This window comes from Bidens hawaiensis, unplaced genomic scaffold (genome assembly GCF_021521415.1).
Source record: "Bidens hawaiensis isolate Kalapana, Puna unplaced genomic scaffold, B.hawaiensis_p1.1 tig00027139_1, whole genome shotgun sequence".
NCBI lineage: Eukaryota > Viridiplantae > Streptophyta > Magnoliopsida > Asterales > Asteraceae > Bidens > Bidens hawaiensis.
In genome coordinates this window covers 31,541-58,377 of record NW_027505091.1, presented here as the reverse complement: position 1 = coordinate 58,377, position 26,837 = coordinate 31,541, and the positions used below count along the sequence as shown (strand labels likewise).

The window sequence follows — 26,837 nt, the reverse complement described above, 5'->3', positions numbered from 1 at the left end:
AAATATTTTTTTTCTTTTGCCTTCCGCTTTTCTCGTTGAAAAAAAAAACATTTGGAAAGAACCTCAAATCAAATATAAGCTTTTAGGCAATAAGAGTTTGATCACCGGTATAAATTTAAGTACGGTATCAGGTAACATACAATATCTACATTTTACATCTTGTACTATAATACAATGTCATACAATCATCATAGGTTTATTATTTAACTTGCCTAACATACCCCTCCCCTCCCCCCCCCCCCCTCCCAAGCAGTCTGAGCAGGGAGAACCTGAACTAGATCCGAAATTTAAAAATAGATATGGCGTTGAGCCTTTGGTGAATATATTTGAAAACTAACGATCAAAGAGAATAAATAACACACGAAACTGAACAATGAAAACACTTTCCCTTACAAAGTGTAAATCTATTCTCATATGTTCAATTCCTTAATGCTTTGGTGTTTCACGCTATATAAACACAAGTGTGGCACAAGATGATAGCGGTCTTGCTTTGCATGCTAAAATAAAAATGAGTTTGATACTTGGAATCACAAAAACATAGTTCTAATTTTTAAATTTGATCTCTCTTCTCTTCTTGGCCAATATTTTAAGTTTTTTTAACAAGAAATCTTCTACATATTCTATATGACTTGAAGATTGGCATCTTCTTAAAACAACTAGTTGCATGCTATGAATTTCTTTGGACCAAAGTTCTTTTGGTGTCAATCATCTACTTCATCAAAGCTCAACCATTAATCCACTATGTTGTAGTTCTAACATTCTATCATGGATGCTTATTTCGTTTAGTTTCTTCAAACTTTAATTAATTTGGATCTTTGGTGTATGGTTTTTAAAATGTTTTGAAGATCGTTGCATGTTAAAGATAATATGGAACCGGACCCAGGTCGAAATAACCAGTTGAAACAAGAAAAAGTCAGACCCTTGAAGGAAATCGCAAAAGAACAAATTCACATGCGCGCACCAGTAACATACTAACCTAGAGACGCCACCTATATAGGAGGTACGCGCGGGGACTATTGTGACAGTCCTAGACAACTATGCAGGGTTAACAACCCAAAGAGGAGATGTCACATGTACAAAAGGTATGCACGGGGACCGCTCTGACCAGAAAAAAACCTATGCAGGAGACAACCCTACTGCATAGTGGGTTCCACCGAATCGGCCTCGGCTATCTCCACTAGATGGTTACATAAGGACCAAACGAATATTCCGATGACACATGGTCCAATAAAATTTCTTCTCTATGGCTATAAATAGAGAGACGACTCAAAACAAGTAGAGGATTCCAATATGTAGGCTCTCACTCGTACATATTGCTCACAACTTACCATACGAATACCCTTTCCTATAACGAGGCTAACAACGTTAATTTCGTAGATTCAGATCGCTCACTCGGATTCTTGGCTTTTAGCACCACCTCTAGGAATATCGATTTAAATTTCGTTTTAGATCGGTGTTTCTTCTCATGTCATGTAATCGATGCCTAAAATATTTTAAAAACGACATGCGAAATCCAACTTAACAAACCTAAAAAATATGTCTAGTGTTCTACACACTCACATATGGATGTCCACTCATTGGTCAATCCAGACATACTGTATCCAAGATTCCAAGTGATTTACATAGACATAGTCACCATCTGTTCATCAGTGGTTGCCTATTTGTTGGGTCTGTATCTAAGTGAGCTTCAGCTTCTAAAGATTTAATAATATGTTTCATTATCATGTTTTGTTTCTAAAGTTTCTTTAGAGCAAATAATAAGTCATTTTCCAAAGTTCTTAATTTTTTTATTGAAAAGGTTAAATGATGATTTAACATCAACTAGTGTTAAAACTTAAAAGATTAAACATGTTTCAGAGTCGCAAACTAAAGCTCTAATTCCTCATGGTTAAGGACGCAATCCAAAACATACACATACCACAAAAACAGTTCACAAACCAAAAGCCGTGAAAGCGCCTTTTTACAAGCAAGATTAACACAAGAATCTTCATAAATGTATCTTTCCTATGAAGAGTAATTTTACTTGTACAGCCCAAGGAATAAACACAAGGGGCTAAGGGCAAAGTTATCAAACACACTAGAATACCTTACAACATTCACTACTAAATACAGCCAACTTTGGCAATAATTATTCATATCAAACACTCACTAGAAGATGCATATGCTCTACCAAAATATGGTACAACCTCGGTTTTATATAACATGAGGCACCCCAAGGCAGTTAGGGGGTCCTAGAGGCTGAACTTTTGCAAATGTGACTAAAATGTACCTAGGATTTTTGGTTTGATTGAGCAACCTTTGCCACAATTATCGACTCATGGATTGTACTTTCCAGATTGGTAAAATGAATACGAATCGTGGGCAAGTGTCTGCAAGGTAAAACATTTTTAGATGTTAGAATATAATCCAAAACCAAGAACTCTAATTTTATTAAGTTGGTTTATGAAGACTTGTTGGAAAGTCATGTGATTAAATACCTGCTCCTGTGAGCGAAAATACATGAAAGGTGTATAATGAAGAAAATTTGACACTCGTGAGGTATAAATATCAGCATACCTGCGGTATAGAGGATTAACTTGTGAATATTATCACAAATTCACAACAAATGAACAATTATTTAAGTTCTTAAATTAGAGGAAAACTGAAATATGTACTTCTCTATTTGTCGCATTAGATGACTCTTGTCCCACAAACCTGCACGTGACAGATATCCCCACCTACCAGCAATTGATCCATCAGTGAAGTTATACAGGTTGAATAATAATAAATATAATATCATGTTTTAGTCTAGCAAAACGAGTGGAGTGGGTCAAGCGTGGATTGGGTCAACACAGGTTCTAACCAAAATGGGCTAGGGTAGACACCGGTCATTTTAGATTTATAAAAATGGGTTCACCAACCATATTCGTTTTATGACGGCCAATAGGTTTGCCTGTAAACGAACCGAGCATTCAGTGAACTCTTCGTGAACGTTTGCCAATAAGTTCGTTTACGCTTGTTTATTTAAAAAAATTAAAGAACACGAACAACAATCTTTGTTCATTTAATTAAAAGAACGAACATGAACACATGTCTCATTCATTCATTTATGTTCATAAATGTTGTTTATGTTCGTTTGGTTACGTTCATTTATGTTAGTTTACGTTTGTTTAATTTCGTTTGTTTACATATTTTTATATTTTTTAAAATTTTTTTACGTTCATTACAATTTAGTCCTGATTTATGTAATTAAAATATCACCCAATAGAATTCAATCAAGTTTTACTAATTTTGTAGACACAAAAAGTTGAGGTTCACGTTTACTACTAATTGGTGTTAGCTAGATTCAGTTATGTTTGTTCACTTCGTACATGAACCATTAGTTTATGCTGTTAGTCTGTTAATGAGTAAACATGAACACATTCACTAATCTTAATGATCAAACACGAACAAGAAACTTCGTTCATTTAATTGTTCATGTTTGATCATCAATAGTGTTTAGACACTGACAAACCTTTTGCTGAAGTGTTCACCGTCCTCTTCCAACATTGGTGCAATTTTTTCATCCAACCGTTGCATTACAATAAGTAGCCTTTGCACACTCTCGGTGAGCTCTTTATCATCCATATGAGTAGCAGCCATGGTCTATAAAATGAATGGTAAATTCTATAGAACCATAATAATCTGATCAAAAGAATCTATTAATTGTCATTGAAAGTCCATAAATAGTTAATATTCCTCGTCCCTGTAATTAAAAGACAGTAACCATAAAACTGAAAAAAAAAAAATTACTTGAGCGGGACGACCCGTGTTTCTTCTTTGCAGAGCCAAACGAAATTGGTTAAACAGATCACCAACTACCTCTTTTTGATTCATCAGTTCTACAATCATAGCCCGGTGCTCTCGACCACAAATTAGAGCATTATACTGCACCACCATAAACAATTTAGCAAACTATTATTCATTTATAAGGACTTGTTAATTGTTACAAAATATTTTTGTCATTATTAATTTATATAGCTTACTTACCTCTTCTTCCAATTCTCGACAAATTAATGCTGTCCGCCAGCGAAGATGTACTTTAGAAACGCTTACATCTGTATAGATATGATCGCCAACATACAATATTTCATCTCCATGAATGCCTAATGAATTTTCAACCATCTGAGCACTTCCACCAGAATACAAGCCCCCTAAAAACAAGAAACATATAAAGTGATAAATATTATAATAATTAACAAACTAAATGAATATGAATTTGAAATCTTGCCCGTTAATTATAGAAAATACAGAACTTCAAGAATATAAATCAACACTGTTCATAAACAATATATATTTATAATGACGGAAAACATGAATGCCTTATATATAGACTGATGGAACGCGGGAGAAAAAGATAAAAAAAAAAGTTAAGATAAAGGTACAAGTTTTGTAATGGCCAGGGGTTATTTGATAATTCATTCACCTGGACTAGCCTTGAAGGTTGGCCGCATCAGGCCCTCACTTGTAACCACTTCATATAAAGGGTGTGACATTTGAAAGAATTCAGGTTTCCTAGCTGAGACAATAACCTACATTAAACAAGCACGTCTCACAAACTCAAAACATGTTGTATAATTGATATTATTTTTGGTTAAAACTTAATAGAATTATATGTGGCAAAAACACTTTGTAAAGATTTGTAAAATGATTAAAAAAGTCAAAAGGTAGATTGCAGGAAGTTCGACTAACCATCTCAAACAAATCTCGCCAGTTCATATCATTTGGAAGGAATTTATTAAAAGAATGTCGCATCATCTTGTCTGTATAGATGTAATCCGAGTTGGTAATAAGCAGTAACTTTTTACCAGCCTAATGAAATGAAAACCTAACACCTTTTAGAACATATTATATTAAATTTGTTAAAAGCATTTCACCATTAAAACGTGGTATTAAAAATAGAAAATACCTCCTTTTGGTCCAGAAGTGCTAAAGGTAGCTCTGGATCTGGCTCTACAAACAGTTCTGGCTTTGACATTATCTCACTCTGCGCATAATCCATGAAAAAGTTAATGGCTCTGGGTCCCACTAACAAGACCAAAATCAGTTACACGTTTACCTTTAGTTGACCTTCCACGTGAGCCCTAAAAAGGGCCTTACCAACAGCCTGAAACAAAAGAAGCAAATTCAAATATTAGTGGAAGTTAAAAGAAATAAAGTTAAACCGAAACAAAAACAAGTATCTTTTCTTGCCTTGTAAAGACCTTTGTAATCAACAGCACCAAGGTCTGGTGAAATAATCCCTTCATCAAATCTATCAACCATCTGAAATACAACAACCATGCATCACCCAAATACTACATTTCTTTACGGATTCACCACTCAAGAATATTGGGAATTTATATAAAAATTCTCAGATTGAATAACAAGCTACCTGCATATACGCCACTGCTTCTGAAACAGAGAATAATGTATTGAGAAACTCCCATCTACTTTCTATCCTCAGGTCCACCAGTTCTCTCCCATAAATCTCACTTTCCATGCACACAAAATTATCAAGTAACATATATGGGATAATATGAACAAAAATTTATAGTATAATTATGACAACCGCATTGAAATTTCTATGCAGATATGATAATCTTTTTAGCTTTATAATAAACTAGATAACGATAAGGTTCATGGTCACACCTGACAGCTCGGGTAGGTAGCAGTTTTGTGCCGTGCATAACCCTCTTCACATAGCCAAATCGATCAGCTTTAACTAAGTTTCCTTTCTCTTTATCTATGACAAGTCCTCTAATAACCTGTTAGAACAACAGATCATGAAAATTTATATATAAAATATCATAATCACTAGCTTAGGTCAAGAAATCTATAAGGGAACTACCAATTTAGGGTCAAAAGAAAGCCCATCAACAGGAAAGCCGACTTTTTTTAGATTCTCCATACAATAGTCATAAGCTCGCCCTTCCCACGCCTTCAATTTCAAAATTAAAGTTAGATTTGAAAGAACGTGTTCGACTTCGTTATCGCTTGAACATTAAAGCTATGTTAATATGGTCTCAATATGAAATACCAATTACCATGACATTATAGTGAATTAAAGTGTAATCCATATCATATCCAATTGCACTAATTGACCGGAGATTCAATGTTCGGCTACAAAATATGCCACGTGGAGAATGCCTCGAAGAAGACGGATCCTGCAAATGATTTGTTATATATCACTCATCAAAAAACCATAAAAAACCTAATTAAAGTATCCCATAGTGTTCATAAATCATATGACAACAAAGTGCAAGTGAAACATGCCAAAAATAAAGCATTGAGTATGTTAACATGTTGCAAAGCCTTATCAAACAGCATACTATCCATAAATCCATAATTGTGATCATTGAAGGTAACTAGGAAGTAAGCACTTCAATTTAGCATAAGAAAACATTTGAAACCCTACAATTTCAATCATGTCACTCGGCGCGATACAAAGCAAATGAGTTGTGATTCGTGGTTGCTAACATAATTAATAAATGCCCTCGCTTCTTGCGCCTAGACTCATTTTTCAGGCGAGGCTCAATAAATGCGCTTCTAGTTCCTAGGTGAGCGCTTCGGCATTGTCTACGATGTAGGAGAGGTCAAAGGAATTACATTAAACATTCTGTTATTCAAGTTTTAAAATTACATTTGAATTTTGCTATTTTAGACCTTTTAATACTAATTAGATGATATTAAATGCTATATATATTTTTTGTTTTTTTGTTTGAATTTTTTTTTCAGGCCCGCAGGCGAGACCTACGCGCCTTGAGTGCACCTAACGCATTTGATAACTATGGGTGCTAAAACAAATTAAGTAATTCAGTTAAAAGACGCAAGTAATAAAGAAAATCAGCAACTTCAACCTGTATCCCTAAATGATGAAGCAAGCCCTCAGCTTCTATTGCTTGAAGCTTAGCAACCTCCTCAATCGGACCTTTCCGCGCAACATCCGCCTGACCGTTAACCTCTGCTTCAACAATCAACAAACAAACCACAGACTTTATAAAAATAAATAAGAATCCAATGCTCTAAACAGATTAAAATTCAAGCATACACATATAACATTTAGGAACTATATAATTAACAATTAACATAAAGCGTTGACCTAGGTCAATATTATTATTAATTACATAATATGAAGAGTACCGTATTTGAGGTTCAAGTCGCCTTTGGTGCTCTGGCCGAGATAATCAAAATTAAAGTCGTAAGAGTTGGTATTAACGGAGAACACATCTTCACCGGCGTCTGCGGTAACGGCGTTAGTGGCGTCAACGATGCATTGACAGTAATGTCGTCTTCTTTTAGAAAAGGTGATAGTGGAGCTGGTAAGAGTGGAAGTGGTCGGAGAAGCAGAAACGATGACCGGAAGTAAAGGATTTGTGCCGACGGCGTGGATGAAGGTGTTTCCGACCATCGTTCACCGGTTACGGTTAAGTGATTCGGTTTGTGGGATATTTTATTTTGGTTTGGATCGGATAAGTAAGTAGCTCCAGTTTACTGACACATGACCAGCTGGATCTGTACGGATAAAATGCCAGCCCAGGCCCATATGTGCATTTGGGCTTCTACAGCTAAAATATATTATTTTTTGAAATAAAATTATACAAATACTTTTCATGATTGCCTTTGTTTTAACAACTATGACAGTCTACGGTATGACTTGGATAGAGGTGCACAAAAAACTCAAACTTGGACTGGACCTGATTTAAAAACCAGAAACCGGGTTTTAATACCCGAACCTATACCCTGACCCTACCCGTAGGGTAAAATATAGGGTATGCATTTCAGTATCAAAACTTGTACCCGGAATCGGGCCCGGTTTGTACCCTGTAATACTCGAAAACCCGAACTGATTCCATACCCGAACCAAGTTTTATAAATACCCGGAACCAGGTTTTTCAAATACCCGATCAATACATGATATTAACCGAAAAATACTCCGGAAAATAATACTAAAAGGTGCAACCCCTTATAAAAAATTCAATATATATCCAAAAAATACCCGGAAAAAAAGCCCAAAAAAACCCGAAAATAGGGTTATTTTTTAATACCCGGAAATAGGTATTGGTTTCAGGTCCACCTTGCGTCCTCTTTCTCCCCTAATGGCACTTGACACCAATTTCACTGTCACAAGAGTTGAAACCCTATGGCGTAACGTAGGCAGGATAGAACTCGCGTTTGACTCGGATTTGAACTCGCGACCTCCCAAAGGAAGACAAAATTAGAAGGAGATAACTTTTGGCGGGTAAAAAGGTTTTAGTGTTGATGTTTATGAGCTTCCTTTTTGTTGTGGCTTGTGAGCTTCATAAGACAGAAACCTACGACTAGGCCTGTAAAACTTGTACTCGGTACTTGTCTTCAGATCTTGTACTCGCACGTAGAGAGATGCATTTAAAACTTGATACGGACTACATACGAAGTGATGTATAATAGAAACAAAGTTGTATGAGTCCTAGCTATATAACTTAATATATACTAGAATAGTGCAAGCTCATGTTTTACTCTTTTTTCTATAGTATTTCAAAAGATAGAAACCTACGACCAGGCCTATAAACGAACCGAAACAACACGAGTAATGACGTGTTCGTGTTTGTTCATTTACTGTTAATCGGACAAATATTTGTGATCATATTGGTTCGTTTCAAAAACAAACATGTTTGTGTTAGTTTTATGTTCTTTTATTTAAGATCTAACAAGCGATTCACAAACATAAGTGAACATAATTGAACAAAGATAAACGAACATAAATGTAGAACGATACATGTGTTCATGTTCATTCGTTTAGTTAAATAAACACAAACTGTTTGTTCATGTTCGTTCATTTATAAAATGTACGAACATAAACGAAATTCCCGCCTAACGGTAACTGAACATTCGGTTTCATTCATTGGCCCACCTACAATCCTTTGTATGTTGTTTAATCAAGTAATTTCACCGGCTTAGTCCACTCAAAGAGCATAAGAATTTATGCATATATATGTAAGATAACTAATTGATGGTATACATAATGGGTCAAAAGTAGAGTCTCAATTTCTAATTCATGAAGAGGCATAGCCCGAATACGTTATTAATTAATAACAATGCTCTTAAAGCGTATATAAAAAGAAAACAAAGATTATATCAGTTCACTTTATAAAAAAACGTAAAGAGATTCAATATTCATATCGTTTTAGAGCTAAAACCTAATCTATCAAACACTGCAAGTCAAGCATGAAGCATGTCTCTTTTTTTAGACATCTACATATAGCTCACAACTTAAAAACTCAAATACACATACGTACACACTAGAACTCCTGCGAAGTCAATCTAGTTCACAATGTTTGTTGATTATTTGATTTGCATACTTTTAAAAAAGTTGACACCTTGTTTAATTTACTCAAATTTAGATATTTTTACCCAGAACATTAATGCAAAATATTTCAGTTTGTGTCATTATAATTTTAACTTAAATATGTGCCAAACAACAATTTATACAATATAATGCTAAACACTCAAAAAATGTTAAAATAATTTTGTTACTATTTTTTTATAACTGGTTTTATTAAAAGTTTCTATTGAAGTTGGCATGTGTTGTGTTCCTAAATCCTACATTCACAGGTCCAGACTTAGTTCGATTTCAAAGTACATATGGCATACCTGGTGTTTCGATGGTATTCACCATTGCATTTGCAGATCAAAAGAAAAAAGAAGGAACCCGCGGCTGACCACCGGAAACTTAAAAGGACCGGTAATGGAGGTTGTACCAATCAGATGGATTGTGCTTATTAGATCATCTTACAAATGGTACAATATATATAACAGAAACATTGAATTGTATTAAACACTCATGTGATAAATAAAGGTTAATATTAGTATCTATGTTGCACGGGAACGGGAAACGGGCACGGGTATGGGAACGGGAAACGGCAAAACTCAAAAAATCAAGAAACGGGTACGGCATGGGTACGAGAATAAATACATATAAAAAATAAATATATGTTACACGTGAACTTCCAAGTACCTCTGGTACCATGCTTTTCGATTTTGGTTACAAACTGCCACAATGGTGGTTCATCAGTTGGAGTTGGTGCTGCTGATGATGTCGGCGTCGCTGGGGTTGATGAAGATGAAGTAGCCATAATCGCTAATATGAATGGAACGATCGGTAATATGAATGGAACGTCGCTGGTTTGATATTGTTAATAATTTATTAGGGTTTGGGAAGTGGGAACGATCGGTAATATGAATGGAACTGGACGGACTGTTGGGCTTACGTAAAAGAATTCATAAAGTACAAGAGCTAACCTTCAAGTTGTGGAAACGTTTAATAATGGTCCTCCAAGTTCCAGAAACGTTTCGGAAAAAGATTTGAATTTTGGAATCGGTCAACAAACGTCCCCAACATCCCGGAGACGGCCAGGAAACGTCCCCAGCCGTTTCCGTCCGCGTTTCCGTCCCCGGGGAGTTTCTGGGACGGGGTATGGCACCCGGGTGGCGTTTCCGTGCAACATAGATTAGTATGGACCCCTTGACCAGGCCAAATTCAATCAATCAACACACTCAACAAAAACCCGTTGAATTCAATCAATCAACACACTCAACAAAAACCCGCTTATGTGATAAATAAAGGTTAATTAGTATGGACCCCTTGACCAGGTGCCTACCCGTTGAATTCAATCAATCAACACACTCAACAAAACCCTACGGTTGTACCTACCGCAAACAAACTCTAAACACAAAGTAAAGAATTGAACATGCAACTATCAATCAAAACCAATTCAACCAATCGAAGCAAGAGGTTTATGAGTATAATTAATAAAATCACAGCCACTAAACACAACCTAATTCATCATTAAACCAAACTTTCAATAGCAATTCAAGTCATATTAATCAAGCAATCCATTTAGTTCATCAAAACCGAACTATAATCATCTAACCTAGGTTGAACAAAGAGGTTTAGCCAATCATAATCAATGAACATTAGATAAAATAGATATAAATGATAAACATGTTCATATAAATCTGATTACAAAAGGTTTGAATGATTAAAAACCAAAAACGAACTCACAAACGTTAAAATCGTCAAAACCGACAACCGAAGGATAAAAGATAGAACCGTAAGCTCGTCCTCCTTGGTTTCTCCTCTAGAGCAGGTGTGGTGGCTAGAAATATTATGTTAAAATCGTTCATAGGGTATTAGCCCTTTATATATATATATAATGAAAAATTTTATTTTCATTAACTGTCTTAACACATTTTCCATTAACATTTTGAGTTATTTTCAAAATTGGGCTTATTTGTTTTAATCAGATATGGGCTTTGCATTAAGCGGACCTATCTAAGTCAGGCCCAACTATATACTAGTTGGCCCAATTGGGCAAGGTCAAACAGAAACAGGGTGGCCGAGAACTCAAGACAGAGAACCATTCTGTTGACCGAGAACCCAAGTTTGACCAAGAACCCTTGACCGAAAACTCATGTTGACCGAAAACTATGGTCTGACCGAGAACTCAGGTTTGACCGAGAACTCAGGTTTGACCGAGATCCATCCCTGACCGAAAACACAGGTTGGCCGAGAACTCTTGCTGGCTACCTGTTGACCGAGAACCATGAGGTTTGACCAAGGACCTCAAACTTGGCCGAAACCCCCAGCTCAGTTCATCCTTCTATCTTTTTCATTTCTATCACAGCCCAGTTACTGTTCTAAGGTTTAAATTATGAATTCAACCCTTTTATAACCGTTTTTCTCTCGTCGTTATATCAATATCTAGATCTAACCCGTTTTAGGCACAAAGCTTAGACCTTTATAGATTTAAAACGTTCTAGGCTAGATCTAAGGTTTATATATGATCCGAATACTATCATAAGACCATTGGGTTCATTTTAATCTTCAAGTTTGTATTTTTATGATGTATCTAGATCCAATCTACTCTAGGGTCAAGTTTCATGGCAAGATGTTCATAAAAATGTGACCTTTAAACGTAAAGTACGTACCTTTGTATGGTTATTAGGTCACGGCTAGCTTGTATGAGTTATTGATCTTGTATCTAGCTTGTATTCCCAAAGATTTATCAATAAAAGGTTTGATCTTGATCTTGGTTCCTTGATTTAGGTGGCGGCCGAAAAGGGAAAGGGTTGGGTGTGTATTTGGGTGTTTAGAGAGAATAAGATGGAAAATATGGATGGAAATGGAAAGGATTAGGGTTTAAGGGGTATTTATACTCCCTTAAGCCCATGGACCTAAAGCCCATCTTTCCTTTTTAGTCCATAGTTAAATCCATCTATTTAGCCTACTTATCTTTCTTTTTATTGTTATTATTTACTTAATAACTCTAGTAAACTTTTCCGTTTTTAAGAAAAAATATTATTTATCGAAATTTTAGGATGTTACACGACACATCCCAAATCAGATATGCAAACCATCTCTTCTTTTATTATTATATTATATTTTCAAAAGTTCCGAGATTTCGTTAACACAACGGTAATAATATCATTTCCTGCTTAACGTAAAAGAAAAACAATTTTCAAGGGACATTTTTTTTTCTTTAAAACTTTTTTTTAACTTTTTTATTATATTAACTCCCAAGATTTTCAATATTCTATTATTTTTCTTAAAAATGAAAACGTCAGTTCTCCATCCCCACACTTAAATTTCACATTGTCCTCAATGTGAGACAAGAAAAAGATAAAACTAAACATAAAGAAAAATAAAGTGGAACAGACTCCCCTGGTATATGTGATCATGCAAGTGTGCGGTGAATCATGTTCCTCGCCGACCTATTCGAACGCAAGCTTAAAACTCCAGTGCTCTCTATCAAGCTATCACTAACGAACGAAAGCGGTAATCCTTAAGCAAATTGCATCCCCACACTTGTTTAAAACTCCAGCTCATCAACCGTCATCAACCAACCAAGGAATAACCTGCAAATAAGAGAAGAAACACCCGGCAAAACTCTGGAAATAAAATAATAAGGAAAGATATTACCGGGTTGCCTCCCGGGAAGCGCTAAGTTTATTGAATAGTCTTCAGCCGGACTCGCTACCGAAACCTGAATCAGGAGGCTTCTCCTTTATCCTCTTCCCGTCGATGCTCCTCAACACTCTCCTTTTACAATTGGTTGGGAAGAAACCAATTGCACAACTCTCAAGGGCCCTACCATATGAATTAAACTTGGCCCAACAACTCTTGAATTCCCCCGAAAATGGTTCAATGAGGTGAAACGGGGAAGTCAGTCTCTTCATCACACCATGATCTTTGAGCTTAGATATCCTTCTTCTAATTCTTTTAGCCAAATTTATAAAAATTAACACGTCCCGAATGGAGATTGAGTATGGTTCGTGTTTTGGTTTTTCACAATCGAGGTGTACTGTCGGGAGAACTGAATCAACTACTACCTCATGGCTCTCTTCACAAGGCTCATTCTTGACCCCCACATTTGGCTCGTTATACAATAGATCTTCAAGCAACTTTAAATCACCAAGTGGGTCAAACTCTCCTTCATCCATAATGGTAAATTCCATAAACTCATCACCAAACTCACCCATGAACTCGTCCTCCCAAGAGGGAACATTCTCCTATAATCTCTGCTCCTTCATTCCGCTATCTTCAATGTCACTCAGGGTTTCAAACAAAGGTGGATTCAAAGGTGGAATATATTCCAAATTATTTCTAATAGCAAACAATACATCATCCATTATTGCCTTCAATTCTGGGGTGGGCTCTAATATATTCCCTGACAAATCTTTATATCCTAAGAAGTTTCCGATTTGATCATATGCAAATCGGTATGGAGGAGGCTTTGCCAAAAGTGATTCCCATGGAGCTTTCTGTGCCTCAACTTCTACATTTCTCCTCTCATAAGCATCATGCACCCAGTGATTTCCGCCACAAACTTTGCACCATGGTTCTCCAACTTGTAATTTAAACATTTTTTGTGTAAAGAACACTCAAAAGAAACGGATCATGGGTACCAGATAAAAATAGATAAAATAGTTAAGAATAACAATAATAATAATAATAAAAATAAAACTAAACTTAAACTTAAACTACACTAAACTAAAATAAACCAATCTAATTAAAATAACTAATCTAATCTAAATATAAATACGAAATACTATAGGCAAGTCCCTAACTCGAGTCGTTCTCAATACGCCTCAACTGTGTCCTCGACAACGGCGCCAAAAACTTGATGTGTGTATAATAATGCTCTTTCTAAATAACTCACAACTAAGCTTTAAATTTATTAAACAAGACTCCTAAAGAAACCACACAAAACCGAACAATAATCATCTAACCTAGGTTGAACAAAGAGGTTTAGCCAATCATAATCAATGAACAGTAGATAAATAGATATAAATGATAAACATGTTCATATAAATCTGATTACAAAAGGTTTGAATGATTAAAAACCAAAAACGAACTCACAAACGTTAAAATAGTCAACACCAACAACCGAAGGATAAAAGATAGAACCGTAAGATCGTCCTCCTTAGTTTCTCCTTTAGAGCAGGTGTGGTGGCTGGAAATATTATGTTAAAATCGTTCATAGGATATTAGCCCTTTATATATATATATATATATATATATATATATATATATATATATATATTATATATATATATATATATATATGTTTAAACACCTCATTCCTAATATAAAATAGGTTAAAACAAGCCCACAAGGCCCATTAGAAGACAAAATAGATGGGGTAGCTGATTCCTAAACATTCTTGGCAGCCTTTGGGACATGTGGGATGTCACATAGCGTGGGCATGGATGTCTCACCTGGTCGTGTAGCGCGACCAGGTCCTGGGTGCTCGTTTCGTCATTTTCTGACTCGTTTATCTTCAAACGCGCATACTAGCTTCATCCGTATCCCGTTTGAGCTGATTCTTTCTTTATTAAACTCATTTTTTCGCTCTCTTCAACATGGGACCTATCATATACACAAACATTTAATTTCATGTAAGAACAAGTTATATTCATTAACGGTTTACGCATAAAACAACATAAAAACGGGATAAAATGTTATGTTTTTTGCAACACATCAACATGTCACGACACCGGGGGGTCTACTCCAACGGACCTAGGGCATGTCACGGTGCCAGGAAGTTCCAATCTTGGCAATCCGGGGCAAGTCACGAGAGAAACTCGATGAACCCATACAGAATTAGGTTTGGAAAACGATTCTGACGATTCTGAAACGGCAAGAACTCATTATCGTAGCTCCAGAGCTAGGGGACTCTTATCTCCTGATGAGTGGTTCCAAATTCAACAAGAGAGTGTGGTAGCCGAGTACGAGAGTAGGGTGCATGAAGAGCGACTCCATGCTCGTACTCTGACTTATGATGAATCCCCTAGGAGGTCTCCTTCTCATCCTCTGCAACAGTGAGGAGGAGTCAGATCTGTCACAGTGTTCAGACGGAGAGAGATCCTAGGGAAGTTTGGAGAAGGCGTGACCGTCCTCGTATGGTCATGCGTATTCCTTCCTACCTAGACGAGTATGACAGTCATAATTCGTCATATCATTCAGGCGATGTCAGTTACTACAGCTGTGATAGCAGACTTAACTTACATGAAGGAACTAGTCGTCCGCGGGAGGCGGTTCGTCATGCTGGTTACCATAGTGATGCTGAGGAAGACTTCTCTAAGCCATACCGTCCGGCTGCATTTGCTGAAAAGTCTAAATTCATTGCACGTATTGTAATAGCCCCATTCCTTGTTAATGCAAAAATCCCATCATCTGTTGGTAAATACGATGGGATGACTGATCCCATCGATCATTTAATGAACTTTGTTGCTGTGGGAGGAGTCAGCGGTTGGACTCTTCCCTACTGGTGTCACATGTTTGGTCTAACATTCACTGGTGCATATGGTTTGAGAAGTTACCGGATGGAAAAATTAAGAACTGGGACGACTTTGTTGCTAAATTTTCCCAACACTTCAGTCAGCAGCGGAAACACACTCGTGATCCGTCTGAAATATTAGACGTGGTTAGGCAGAACAATGAATCCATTGAGGATTTCATTACCCGGTTTAACAATGAAAGTCTCAATATCGGCGGAGTAAGTTAGAACATGTTGCGGGGAGCTTTCCGCAAGAATGTGAAGGGTGATGAATTAATTTGGACTCTAACTGGAAGAGATGGAATGCCTACGTCTTGGAATGATATTATGTCCGCGGCAAAGCTGTTCGCAGTGACTCAAAGACTTTGGCGACTAACGGTCAAAAGCAAAAACCTTAAGGTTGAATTCCAGACTTCGCGGCCGAACAAACAGGCAAAAGGGACAATTTGGTCCAGACTCCAGCCATCCGCGGAGGCACCAAAGTCATTTGATGCCAGATCTCTGATGGGGAACAAGAACAAGACAAGTTCTTCGGCGTGGGCCACTAACAGTTGGACTCCATTGTCTAAAACACCTTAAAAAATTCTCACAACTGAAAACGTAAGCTTCAGAAAACCTCAACCAATGACGAGGAAGTCCTTTCTTGATTCCAATAAACACTGCTCGTTTCATGATGACATAGGGCATAACACGAACAAGTGTGTGGCATTGAAAAATGAGATCGAAGCAGCAGTGAAATCTGGAAAACTAGGACACCTGATCAAAGGTGCAAAATCAGGGAATGGTAAAGCTCCTGCGCGAGATAATTTAGGCCCATCTAAGATTCAAGTTAAGGACCTGAATGTTCATATGATCCAAGGCGGACACAAAGTCGGCAGAAAGAGGAGAGAATTTCTAGATGGGGAATGAAAGAATGAACCTGTGATTTTTCCACGAGTTAAAGGAGGCCTTTGCAATAAGAATCCTTTGATAATCACCACCCTTTTTGGCCATTATCGTTCGCAGTATGTTTTCTTTGATACTGGAAGTACATCAGACATTATGTACGGACAGTGCTTTAAGCAGCTGGACGAGGAAGATAAGTGAGGTTGAAATCTATTCATGCACCTGTATCTGGATTTGGAGGCGAGGTGATGCACTCGCGAGGAGTTATATATTTTCCAGTCATTCTTAGTGATGGAATTCATTCAAGAATGGAAGAGGTTAAGTTTTTGGTATTACCAGCGACATCCAAGCATGACATCATCTTGGGTCATGAAGCAATCAGTGACTTTAATGCTCACCCATCTACAGCTCACGTTGCGGTAGGAGTTTCAACCCGCACTGGCATAGAAATTATAAATGTCAATCGACATTGTTTCACAACGGAAAGTTCAAAACTTAGCAAAATTCCAAAGCAAGTTCAGAGGACTGAGCCGGAAAAATGGGTGTTGAATAAAAAGTTCCCGGAACAAACAATTGTGATTGGACCAGCTATCTCAGAGATAGTAAGAACTTTTTTGAAGCAGCTATTAACTAAGAATGTGGACATCTTCGCGTGGCAACCTGCCGACATGACTGGTCTCCCGCGTAATATTGCGGAACACAAGTTAAGGGTGAACCCAACGTTCACACTTATTGTCCAGAAAAAGTGGAAGATGGGTCTAGAACAAACCAAAGCTATTAACGAACAAGTGCAAGATCTTCTTCATGCTGGAATCATTCGAGAAATCAAATATCAAACATGGGTGGCTAATCAGGTCATCGTTCCAAAAAGCAATGGAACATGGAGGATGTGCATAGACTTTAAAGACTTGAACAAGTCATGCCCAAAAGATTGTTATCCACTACCCGAAATTGATCTCAAAGTAGATGATGTGGCCCCGCTCAAGTTTAAATGCTTACTGAATCCCTACAAAGGCTATCACTAGATCCGCATGGCAGTGTGTGATGAGTAGGACTGTTCAAAGGGTAAGACCCGACCCTTTTATCTAATACCTTACCCGGACCCTTTACCCTTTTAGGAAGAAACGTGGACCCTGGACCCTACCCTCTAACCAATAAAAGGGTCGGGTATAAATAAGGGTTTCAAGGGTCCAACCCTTTACCCTTTAAGACGGTAATCACATCTCCTTTTTCTGCATTTACTAGTTGCATATTGTAGGTTCCCTGGACGGATCACACGAGATATCCCGATATACTCAGGTGCGGAATCCCTGTGTAGATCGTTACGGACGTAGAACACAAACACACGAACACACGAATACGATATGAACAAACACACGTTATATTAATAACTCAACATGTGATATAATCACAGTTACAGACTCTCGACCTCACGTCACTTGACTCACGAACAATAACTGACTTACACGAACAACTTGAACAACTACTAAACAATAAGCCGTATCCTATATAAATACACGACAACTTCGCCTCAGGCGAAGTTGTCCATAACTTCGCTTGGTTAACAAGTTCGCCTAAGCGAACTTGTCAACAACTTCGCTTTAAACAAACAAATACATAAACAATATTACAGACTCGATTACAGACATTAGACATATGAACTACTGACATTTATGCACCAACAGACTCCCCCTTGGCAGTAGCTTCATATCTTGATCTTTCAGCTCTTGTCTCGTAATCCTGTAACTTCAAGCGTGCACTCCTTCTCTAACGCACACCGACACAACCCTTTGATATTTCCTTGCTTCATCCTTCCAAGCAGGAATATAAAAGATCTTTTTCTCGTTAAGCATCTTCAGATCAGCTTGCGATAAGTTAACAAGATGCATCGGATCGTAAACTCTAAGGATCTCTTGTTCATCCTCATCAAACAATATATCATCGCTGAACATATCATCATCTAGTTCTTTCAACGCATCAATCACGTCATCACCTATATTCTCATCATCAACCAACACCACATCATCACCACCAGAACCACCAGCCGCGTCGGCAGACTCCCCCTGAGCTGTGGAAGTACCAAGAGCTAGAGTAGTTCTTGGCAGCTCACCACCTGCATCTTTCGATGCATTGGGATCATCGTCTCTGTCGTTTCTCTTCTTCGTCCTGAGCTCGTCGCCTTTACAGCTCATCTCCCCCTGAGATGCCAAGAACTCCTTCAAGGCATCTATAATTTTCCCATGCTCAACCAGGAGGGATGACTGTAGTTGATTTGCTTCTACTAGGCGTTGAATAGTCTTAGATTGCTCTGCCACGATCCACTCTAGTGAAGCTATTCTCTCTGAGTCTGAAGTAGGCGTAGGCGAGACATCAGAAGCAGGCGTAACCGCAGGTGGTACCATACCTGATAACCCTGCAGTAGTGACGACCGTTGACTCTACAAATCGCGCAGCAACCACCTACTGAGTAAGCGTTTGAGGTGTAGAGACACAATCTCCGGAGTCGACATCTGGATAGTAGTGGTAGATGGAATGCCAGCAGATGATGTAGCCACCACGAGAACATCCGCAGTGCTTATACTTGTAACCTGTACAGAAGTAGGAACGATAGACATACCAGACAGTGCAGCCGGAGCGAAACGTACCATCCTTGAAGTCTCTCCAGCTCCCATACCTGCACCTGTCCTTTCCCGTCTTGAACGTCGTATCAGCTTATGTATATCTTCTTCCTCTTCTGACTCATCATCATCCTCCGTCCTCTTTCTTTTCCCAAAAGTTCTCTATCGAGACACCATCAACCGTCTCCCCTCATTCATGATCTCATCCAAATCTGAGTCAGCCATCGACGTAGCTGCTCTAGTAACACTCACACCCGAACCTTGTGCAGCAGAGACCTACACCTCTTCATGTGTATCAACTTGATCCATATCGAAATAACCTTGACCTCCAAAGACAGCATCAAGATCTATATCCTCTGCAGCCGACACAACAGGCACAGCAGGGGCAGCTTGAGTTGCTCTTGCCTGTCGTGGTTGAGGATCTCTGAACTCATCCCCAGCAGCAGGAACATACTCTGGGTTGATTAAAAACCCAAACAGTGGAGTATGCCTTGGATGACGTTCAGGCTTGCTCCTCGCACTCGAAGTGCGGCATTGAGCGAAGATACGCTTGCTCACAGATTCCACGTATCTGATCGGGCGTCGTTGAGGTAGATTCGGAGCCACATGATCCAGGATCATCTGGATGAATCTCGGATACATAATAAACCTCTCACGAGCCATCGCTCTTCTCTGTCTATCGATCTCGTAAAAGACCATCTGACTAAAACTATAGCGTTTATTGTAAGTCAATGCAGTCATTGTGGACTGCATGGTCGCACCCATACCGTCAGTGCCCGCCTTCCTTCCTGACATGCAAACTATCATGACGTGCATAAGGAAGCGCCACTGATCAAGTAGAAAACCCTTCCGTCTCTGTGTATCGCCTAATGGACCAGAATAGCCCATTCGGAGAAACGCTCCATCACGAAACGGAGCCACAAACTCAGTTGGGTCGTCCCTCGTATCTTCTCCAAACCGTAACGCCACCCGAATCTGTTCAGAATTGAACTGAACCTGTTGATTGTTCACAGTCGCTCGCATGACCGGGGGCTCAACACGACAATCGTATTCTACCGTCTGCCAAAAGTCTTCGATATTTGGTAAGGATATCGGCAGAGTCGTCGTGATAGCATGAAAAATCCTCGAGCGTATGAGGAAAGAAATGATCTCACGGTAGTCTTCAACACCGCTCATTTCCGGGTCTAAGGTGATGAACATGTTGTGACCCGGAAAGAATTGCCTTTGATTGTCACCGTCGTCTCCTCCTGCACCTCCAGCACTAGCTACTGCGGCCATATCTGCAACAAACGAACCAAGTTAGTTAAACATTAAGACTTAGCACAAGTTCGCTTTGTTACCATGAGCGAAGTTGTGATAAACTCTTTATAGGCGAAGTTAAAGGTGGGGCGAAGTTGGGAACAACTTCGCTTCAGCTTTAAGTTCGTCTATTTATCATTCAGTAAAATTGATCTAGGCGAAGTTAATGTTAACTTCGCCTCATCACAACATCGCCTCAGGCGAAGTTAATGACAACATCGCCTCAGGCGAAGATAAGCTTCAGGCGAAGTTACGGATAACTTCGCCTAAATCTTAAGTTCGCCTGAATCTGAATCGGCGACAGTAAGGATTATGGAACAACGTGCAGTTGATGATTTCGTGATTAAGGAATCCGGAAAACATGATGTTAAGGTTATCTAGACGATCAAAGTGGTTCTTAACACGTAAAAACAAGTTTTTGAAAATCGGGTATAGGTTTCGAACGTCCGAGGTCGTTAACCGGGTGTCGAAACAACCTAGGAATGACGACATCGAACATCGAGTATAACATATAGAACCCGAACACACCTTGAACAATGAATGAAATCGGAAACAAAAGGATAATCGGAAGAAAATCAGATAAGTTCGCTGTGTGAATAAGTTCGCTGATATTCAAATAATGAACTGTTTTGACTCTTGAAAATCCTTATATAGGAGCGAAGTTATACAGGCGAAGTTACGGATAACTTCGCCTAGGCGAAGTTATTCACAACTTCGCATGTTTAACAACATCGCCTATATTTACAAAATCAAACCTCATAATTTGAACATTTTTCAATTAACTCTTTAAAACTTCCCTTTAAGAAATAAATGACATGATCAATTCTAAGTAACCAGTTAAAAAATCATAAAACTATCTAAGTACAAAAACTTTAAAAATTTAAAGTATAAGGGATCAAATTTCAGTCTAGTTAGGGACTACCACGTTTTAGAAAAGATCCGAACAGGAATCATACTAACTACGTGACTGTCACATAGATCCGTGTTTAGCTGTATTATGACGTAAGGAAACAGGTTGTAAGCAGGTAATATACTTAAGATGGTTTTCATCGTTTCTGTGATACGAGTTAGGTTCAATTATGCCTCAAAATTTAAGTGGGCAACAACTCAGAAATATAGATGCCTCCTATCTATCCTCAAAGCGTATTTGGCTTTCCCCAAGTCACCCCGAATTGACCTCGACCCTTAGTGTCTGATTAAGTTTGTAATTACTCTTCATCTCCTTCCCGTTTTCTTTCTTACTCCATGATTAAGAAGTCTTGATATGTTGAACTCTAAAATGTTTCAATAACTCATATATTTATTTATTTTTTTTTATTTTTTATTTTTTTTTTGATAAACATTTACATAGACTTCAGAGTAGTAAATAACTGCAAGTCCCGAATCTGGATCACTGCAGTTTCTTGAAACGCTATCTCCACGGGAATCAGAACACTTACGGGCTCGTGTATGACTGGGTAATCGCTTTTCTGCCTATCATTCGGAAAGATATATATGAAGACATGCAAAACTCTTAAGGAGTTTCCACGTAAAATCAAGTAGATTTAGTTTGTATCACGTCTACTTTTACGCACCATAAAAAGTTATCATGACATACAATGACTGTCCTAAAGCCTTTTAAGCCTAATAACTTCACTAGTTAAGCACACAGCATTAGTATATCTATCATTTTCCAAGGTTGGATCAATTTTCTGTTAAACATAGCTAACGAACTTCTTACGAAGTAACAGACTTGAAAAATAATTTCATTTCCCATATTTTTTTTTTTCAAAATTTTAACATTAATCGCCCCGATCAAAACAAAGTCTTCAGGTAAACGGCTCTCCCGAAGATCCAATGGATCAGCTGGACCGACCACATACTAGTATGTGTCCTTATAACTAAGTATGATCGACTAATTTTAAGCGAAAGAATGAAGACTCATCATTAACCGCCCCGGTCACTTTCAGTCATCTGGTTAATGGCTATCGGGATTGATCATCCCATTTAGTTCGATAAGGTTTTGAAATCTTGTTTTATCAAACGCTTTAGTATAAAGATCAGCGAAATTATCAAGCGTATCCACCTTTTCAAGCACTATCAGTTTCTTCTCAGCACAATCCCGTATGAAATGATGACGTATGTCAATATGTTTAGTTTTACATATTTCACGGGATTGTTAGTTACTGAGATAGCAGCTGTGTTATCAATGCAAATAGGAGTAAGTAAGAAATTCAGACCATAGTCGCGCAACTGTTGTTGAATCCAAAGAACCTGGGAGCAGCAGTTGGATGCTGCCATGTATTCTGCCTCACAGGTTGAAATTGCGACCGAAGTCTGTTTCTTGCATTGCCACGACACCAATCTGCCACCAAGAAACTGACATCCTCCAGTTGTAGACTTCCGACTCTGATTGCACCCTCCATAATCAGAATCCGTGTAAGCGACCAGCTCCAAGTCTCCTCCTCTCGGGTACCACAACCCCAGCTTCGGCTTGCCCTTGAGATACCGCAGTATCCTCTTCGCACCCTTCAGCCACTCCATTCTGTTGCGGTGTATACGGAGCGCTGTATTGGTGTTCAATCCCTCTCTGAAGGCAGAAGATCTCCATCTCAAAATTCTTGAACTCCGTTCCATTGTCACTCCTGATGAACTTAACTGTTTTACCCATGACGTTCTCAACTTTGGTAATCAAATTCTTCACCATTTGAGCCGTCTCATCTTTCGATTTAAGAAAATATACCCACGAATATCTCGAGTAGTCATCAGTGATCACCAAGCAGTAAGAAGTACCTCCTAGACTTTTTGCATATATGGGACCGAAGAGATCCATGTGAAGCAATTCTAGAGTACTGGCAATAGAGTTGACCTTCTTGGTGAGATGGGATTTCTTGTGTTGCTTTCCCTTCTTGCATGCTATACATTTGTCTTCAAAGTTAAAACTTTTCAAGGGAACGCCCATCACAAGTCCATTCCTGACAATGTGGTTCATCTTCCGAAGATGAATGTGCCCCATCCTCCTGTGCCACAGTTCGGATTCCGATTCGCTTGCTTTCGTCATTAAAAATGATTCTTCCATGGCCATTTCAGTAGACCTCATATCCATCACATAAGTAATTGTATCACGTGGAGCTTTCATCACTATCCACTCGTCTGGTATCTGAAAACCAGGCTTCAACACGATCGCCTCATTCTTTGTGAAATGAACAGTGTACTCTTTATCATAAATCTGCGACACACTCAGCAGATTGTGCTTCAACTCTTCTACAAAGTTCACATTCTCAAGAGTCATTTTTCCATTGGACACCGTTCCTCTTCCAGTAATTTTGCCACCACTTTCACCGGCAAAGCTAACTCTCGCTCCTTGAACAGGTTTTAAGTCGTGCAACAAGTATTTGTTACCCGTCTTGTGCCGGGAACAGCCGCTATCTACAATCCAAAGACTGTGGGCAGCCCTGTTCAACTGTTCCTGCACAATAAAGCAAAAGATTAGAATTTTGGGACCCAAGACCAATTGGTCTTGGATTTATACATCCCGAACTTTGGCTTTTCACAGTTAGTATTCACATAATTTCTGTAAGCCCTATTAGGAAACCACCTTGGAGATTGAGTGTGGGACCTTCCAAACCTAAGTGAATTGAAAGAATTATATCTTGTGGTTTGGTTATTTGCATTGTAAAACTGAGGTTTGTTTCTGTGAAAACCTGAATTAGTTACATTTCGAAATTTTGAATGGTTTTCATTTTTAATAGTATTAGTCTTATTCTCAGTTTTATTAGGCCTCACACCTCTGAATCGTGGCTTCAGAGGGCAATCTGCAACAAGATGTCCTAATTTATTACACCTAAAACAACACCTATGCTCCTTTTTCTTTTCAAAGGTTGTTTTGGATGTCGAGGCTGTGTTACCGGCCGTTCGTCTCACATAAAGTGGGACGTACGGGTTTAGTGGAGTACTTTTCTTATTAGTTTTATCTTTTTCTCCACCATTGGGTAACACTTTCTCCTCTTTTGTCTTACCTGATTCGGACGACTTCTCCGAATTTGATGAGACTGGACTTGCAACAGAAATTTTCACACTTGAAACAGGTGAACTTGTTTCGCCTTTACTAACAATTGGTTCTGTACTCGAAACCTTGATTGGAACTGTCTGAGGAACTTCAAAATCAACAGATTTCTGAACACTAGGGTTATAAGTATAATTGTGGTTATAAGGTGGTGGAACCTCGTGATAACCAATTCCTCCCCTCTTCGCAGAGGAATCTTGACCACTAACAAGGTGATCAAGAATAGCTGAGGAATTTCTGAACTGCTCAAGTTTTCGGTTCAATTCCACCACTTTCACCTGGTGGTCAGCAATCTGTTTTTCTCGTTCAGCAATAAGTTTGGTCTTTTCTTCCAAAACCTCATAACTTAGATCTATCACTTCAATTTTTTCAGCAAGTTTTGTTTTTAAGCTTTTAACATCTTTTTCACACGCTTTTATTTTAATTTTGTAACTGTTCTCTCTTGCTTTCATAAAGTGATGATCTTCTTTAAGAGTTTTAAATTCAGCATCTAAACGAACATACTGATCAGTCATGGTAGCAAGTTGCTCAGACAAGTTCTCACATTTAGTACATATAGGTTTAGAACATACCTCGGAGGACTGATCCTTGAGATCTGCCATGAAAGCTTTTTCCTCTCCAGTAGCTTTCACTTCTCCGGTGACCTTCTCACATTCTTCATTCTCAACCTTAGCCATATTTGCCTGCTCAAAAGTTTCATCCGAATGCAGGTTCCAGTTGTATTCACCTGCTTCTCTAGACATCATGGCACTGAAATCTTTACTACTCCCATTGTACTGTGCAGACCTGCCTTGACCACGTTCAACTCTCTCGTTTCTGCACTCTTTAGCAAAGTGGCCGTTTTGTTGACAGTTATAGCACCTCACCTTAGTCTTGTCGAACCCAGGCCTGCCACCAACAAACTTTCTCCCTGTCTTCCTCATAAACCTCTTCACCCTCCTCACAATCATGGCCATCTGCCATTGTAGATCCATCTCTTCCATATCATCAGCATCTATTTGGTTATAGTCTTCATCCAGCATCGCTGGATCAACAACCTTCCCTTGGATATAGTTCTCATATGAAGCAATAAACGAAGCATAGAGGCCAAACTGCTCTTCAGCAGATTTGACGCTCATTGGCATCTTAGAGTAGTTATTGCTTGAAGAACTTGAAGAGCCACTACTCTGGCTTGCTGTCTGTTTAGTACCACTTGATCCACCGGCTACAAAGCAAACATCCCCATTTGAGTTTACTGACACATGCCCCTCCTGTGAAGACTTGGCACCCGACTCGCCCTTCGAGTAGTAGGCGGCATAATCAGTCTTTGAACTTGAATTGGAGTTTACTTTAGCACCGTACATGCCTGGATCTTGAACCTGATCCATAGATGTTTCTTTTCTTACCATATTAAGCTCAAAAGTTCTGAGCTTGTTGACAGTGGTTTCAAGATCATAAGTAGGGAAGTCCTTGTCTTCCCTCATCAGTACAGTATACATCTCCCATTTTGGTGGGAGGGCATCAAGAAGCTTCTCAACTATTTCTTCTTCTCGGTAGGAAATAGAATAGTTGCTCAGCTCAGTCATTAGATGATAATATCGGGTGATAATATCATCTAGAGATTCGTTCTTCAAAAATTTGAAGACGGAAAACTGAGTTTTGAGCAATTTGATTTTTGAAGCTCGAATTCCTACATTCCCTTCAAATCTGTTCTCAAGAGCTTCCCAAAGCTCTCTAGCTGATGTGTATTTTCTGAATGTATGGAGAATCTCCTGTGGAAGAGCCATTGTGATTGCAGCATGGGCCTTGCTCTCGGCCTCATACATCTTCTTCTCTTCCTCTTCCATCTTACTGTACTTTTTGATCTGGTCCCTACCTTCGTACTCCATTACAGGTGGAATATAGCCATCTTGGATGCACACCCACATTTTCGCATCCTGGTACTTTACATATTGGATGAACCGATCCTTCCATGCGACAAAATTGGTTCCCTTCAGCAACCTTGGGGCCTTTGTAGCTGACCCCGCTTCAACTTCCATCTTTACAAGCTCCGAGATGTTGATCGACGACATCCTTCTTGAAGAGAAAAAACCTGAAAAATAAAAAAAAAAAATTTATTTAATAAAGTACTGTAGGCGAAGTTAAGAATAACTTCGCTTAAGTAATAACTTCGCTGGATTTTTCTTAAATTCGC

The 26,837-nt window shown here is 38.6% G+C and overlaps 1 protein-coding gene across 2 annotated transcripts; it reads right to left on the bottom strand.

Moving 5' to 3' along the window:
* Positions 1-1,942: 1,942 nt before the first annotated feature.
* On the bottom strand, positions 1,943-7,470 carry LOC143610612 (uncharacterized). Of its 2 annotated transcripts, XM_077085042.1 has the most exons (17): positions 7,141-7,470; positions 6,858-6,961; positions 6,045-6,164; positions 5,849-5,938; positions 5,650-5,765; positions 5,393-5,492; positions 5,212-5,283; positions 5,078-5,125; positions 4,928-5,005; positions 4,711-4,830; positions 4,445-4,550; positions 4,009-4,172; positions 3,772-3,906; positions 3,494-3,624; positions 2,655-2,717; positions 2,478-2,556; positions 1,943-2,369 (listed from the first exon to the last, which is right to left on the bottom strand). In XM_077085042.1, the coding sequence occupies exons 1-17, from the start codon at positions 7,406-7,408 to the stop codon at positions 2,316-2,318; spliced, it is 1,848 nt and encodes a 615-aa protein (XP_076941157.1). In that variant the 5' UTR covers positions 7,409-7,470; the 3' UTR covers positions 1,943-2,315. The 2 variants fall into 2 exon arrangements, with proteins under 2 accessions (XP_076941157.1, XP_076941158.1); XM_077085043.1 differs by lacking the exons at positions 1,943-2,369; positions 2,478-2,556; positions 2,655-2,717 and having other exon boundaries at positions 3,546-3,663; positions 7,141-7,469.
* Positions 7,471-26,837: the final 19,367 nt, after the last annotated feature.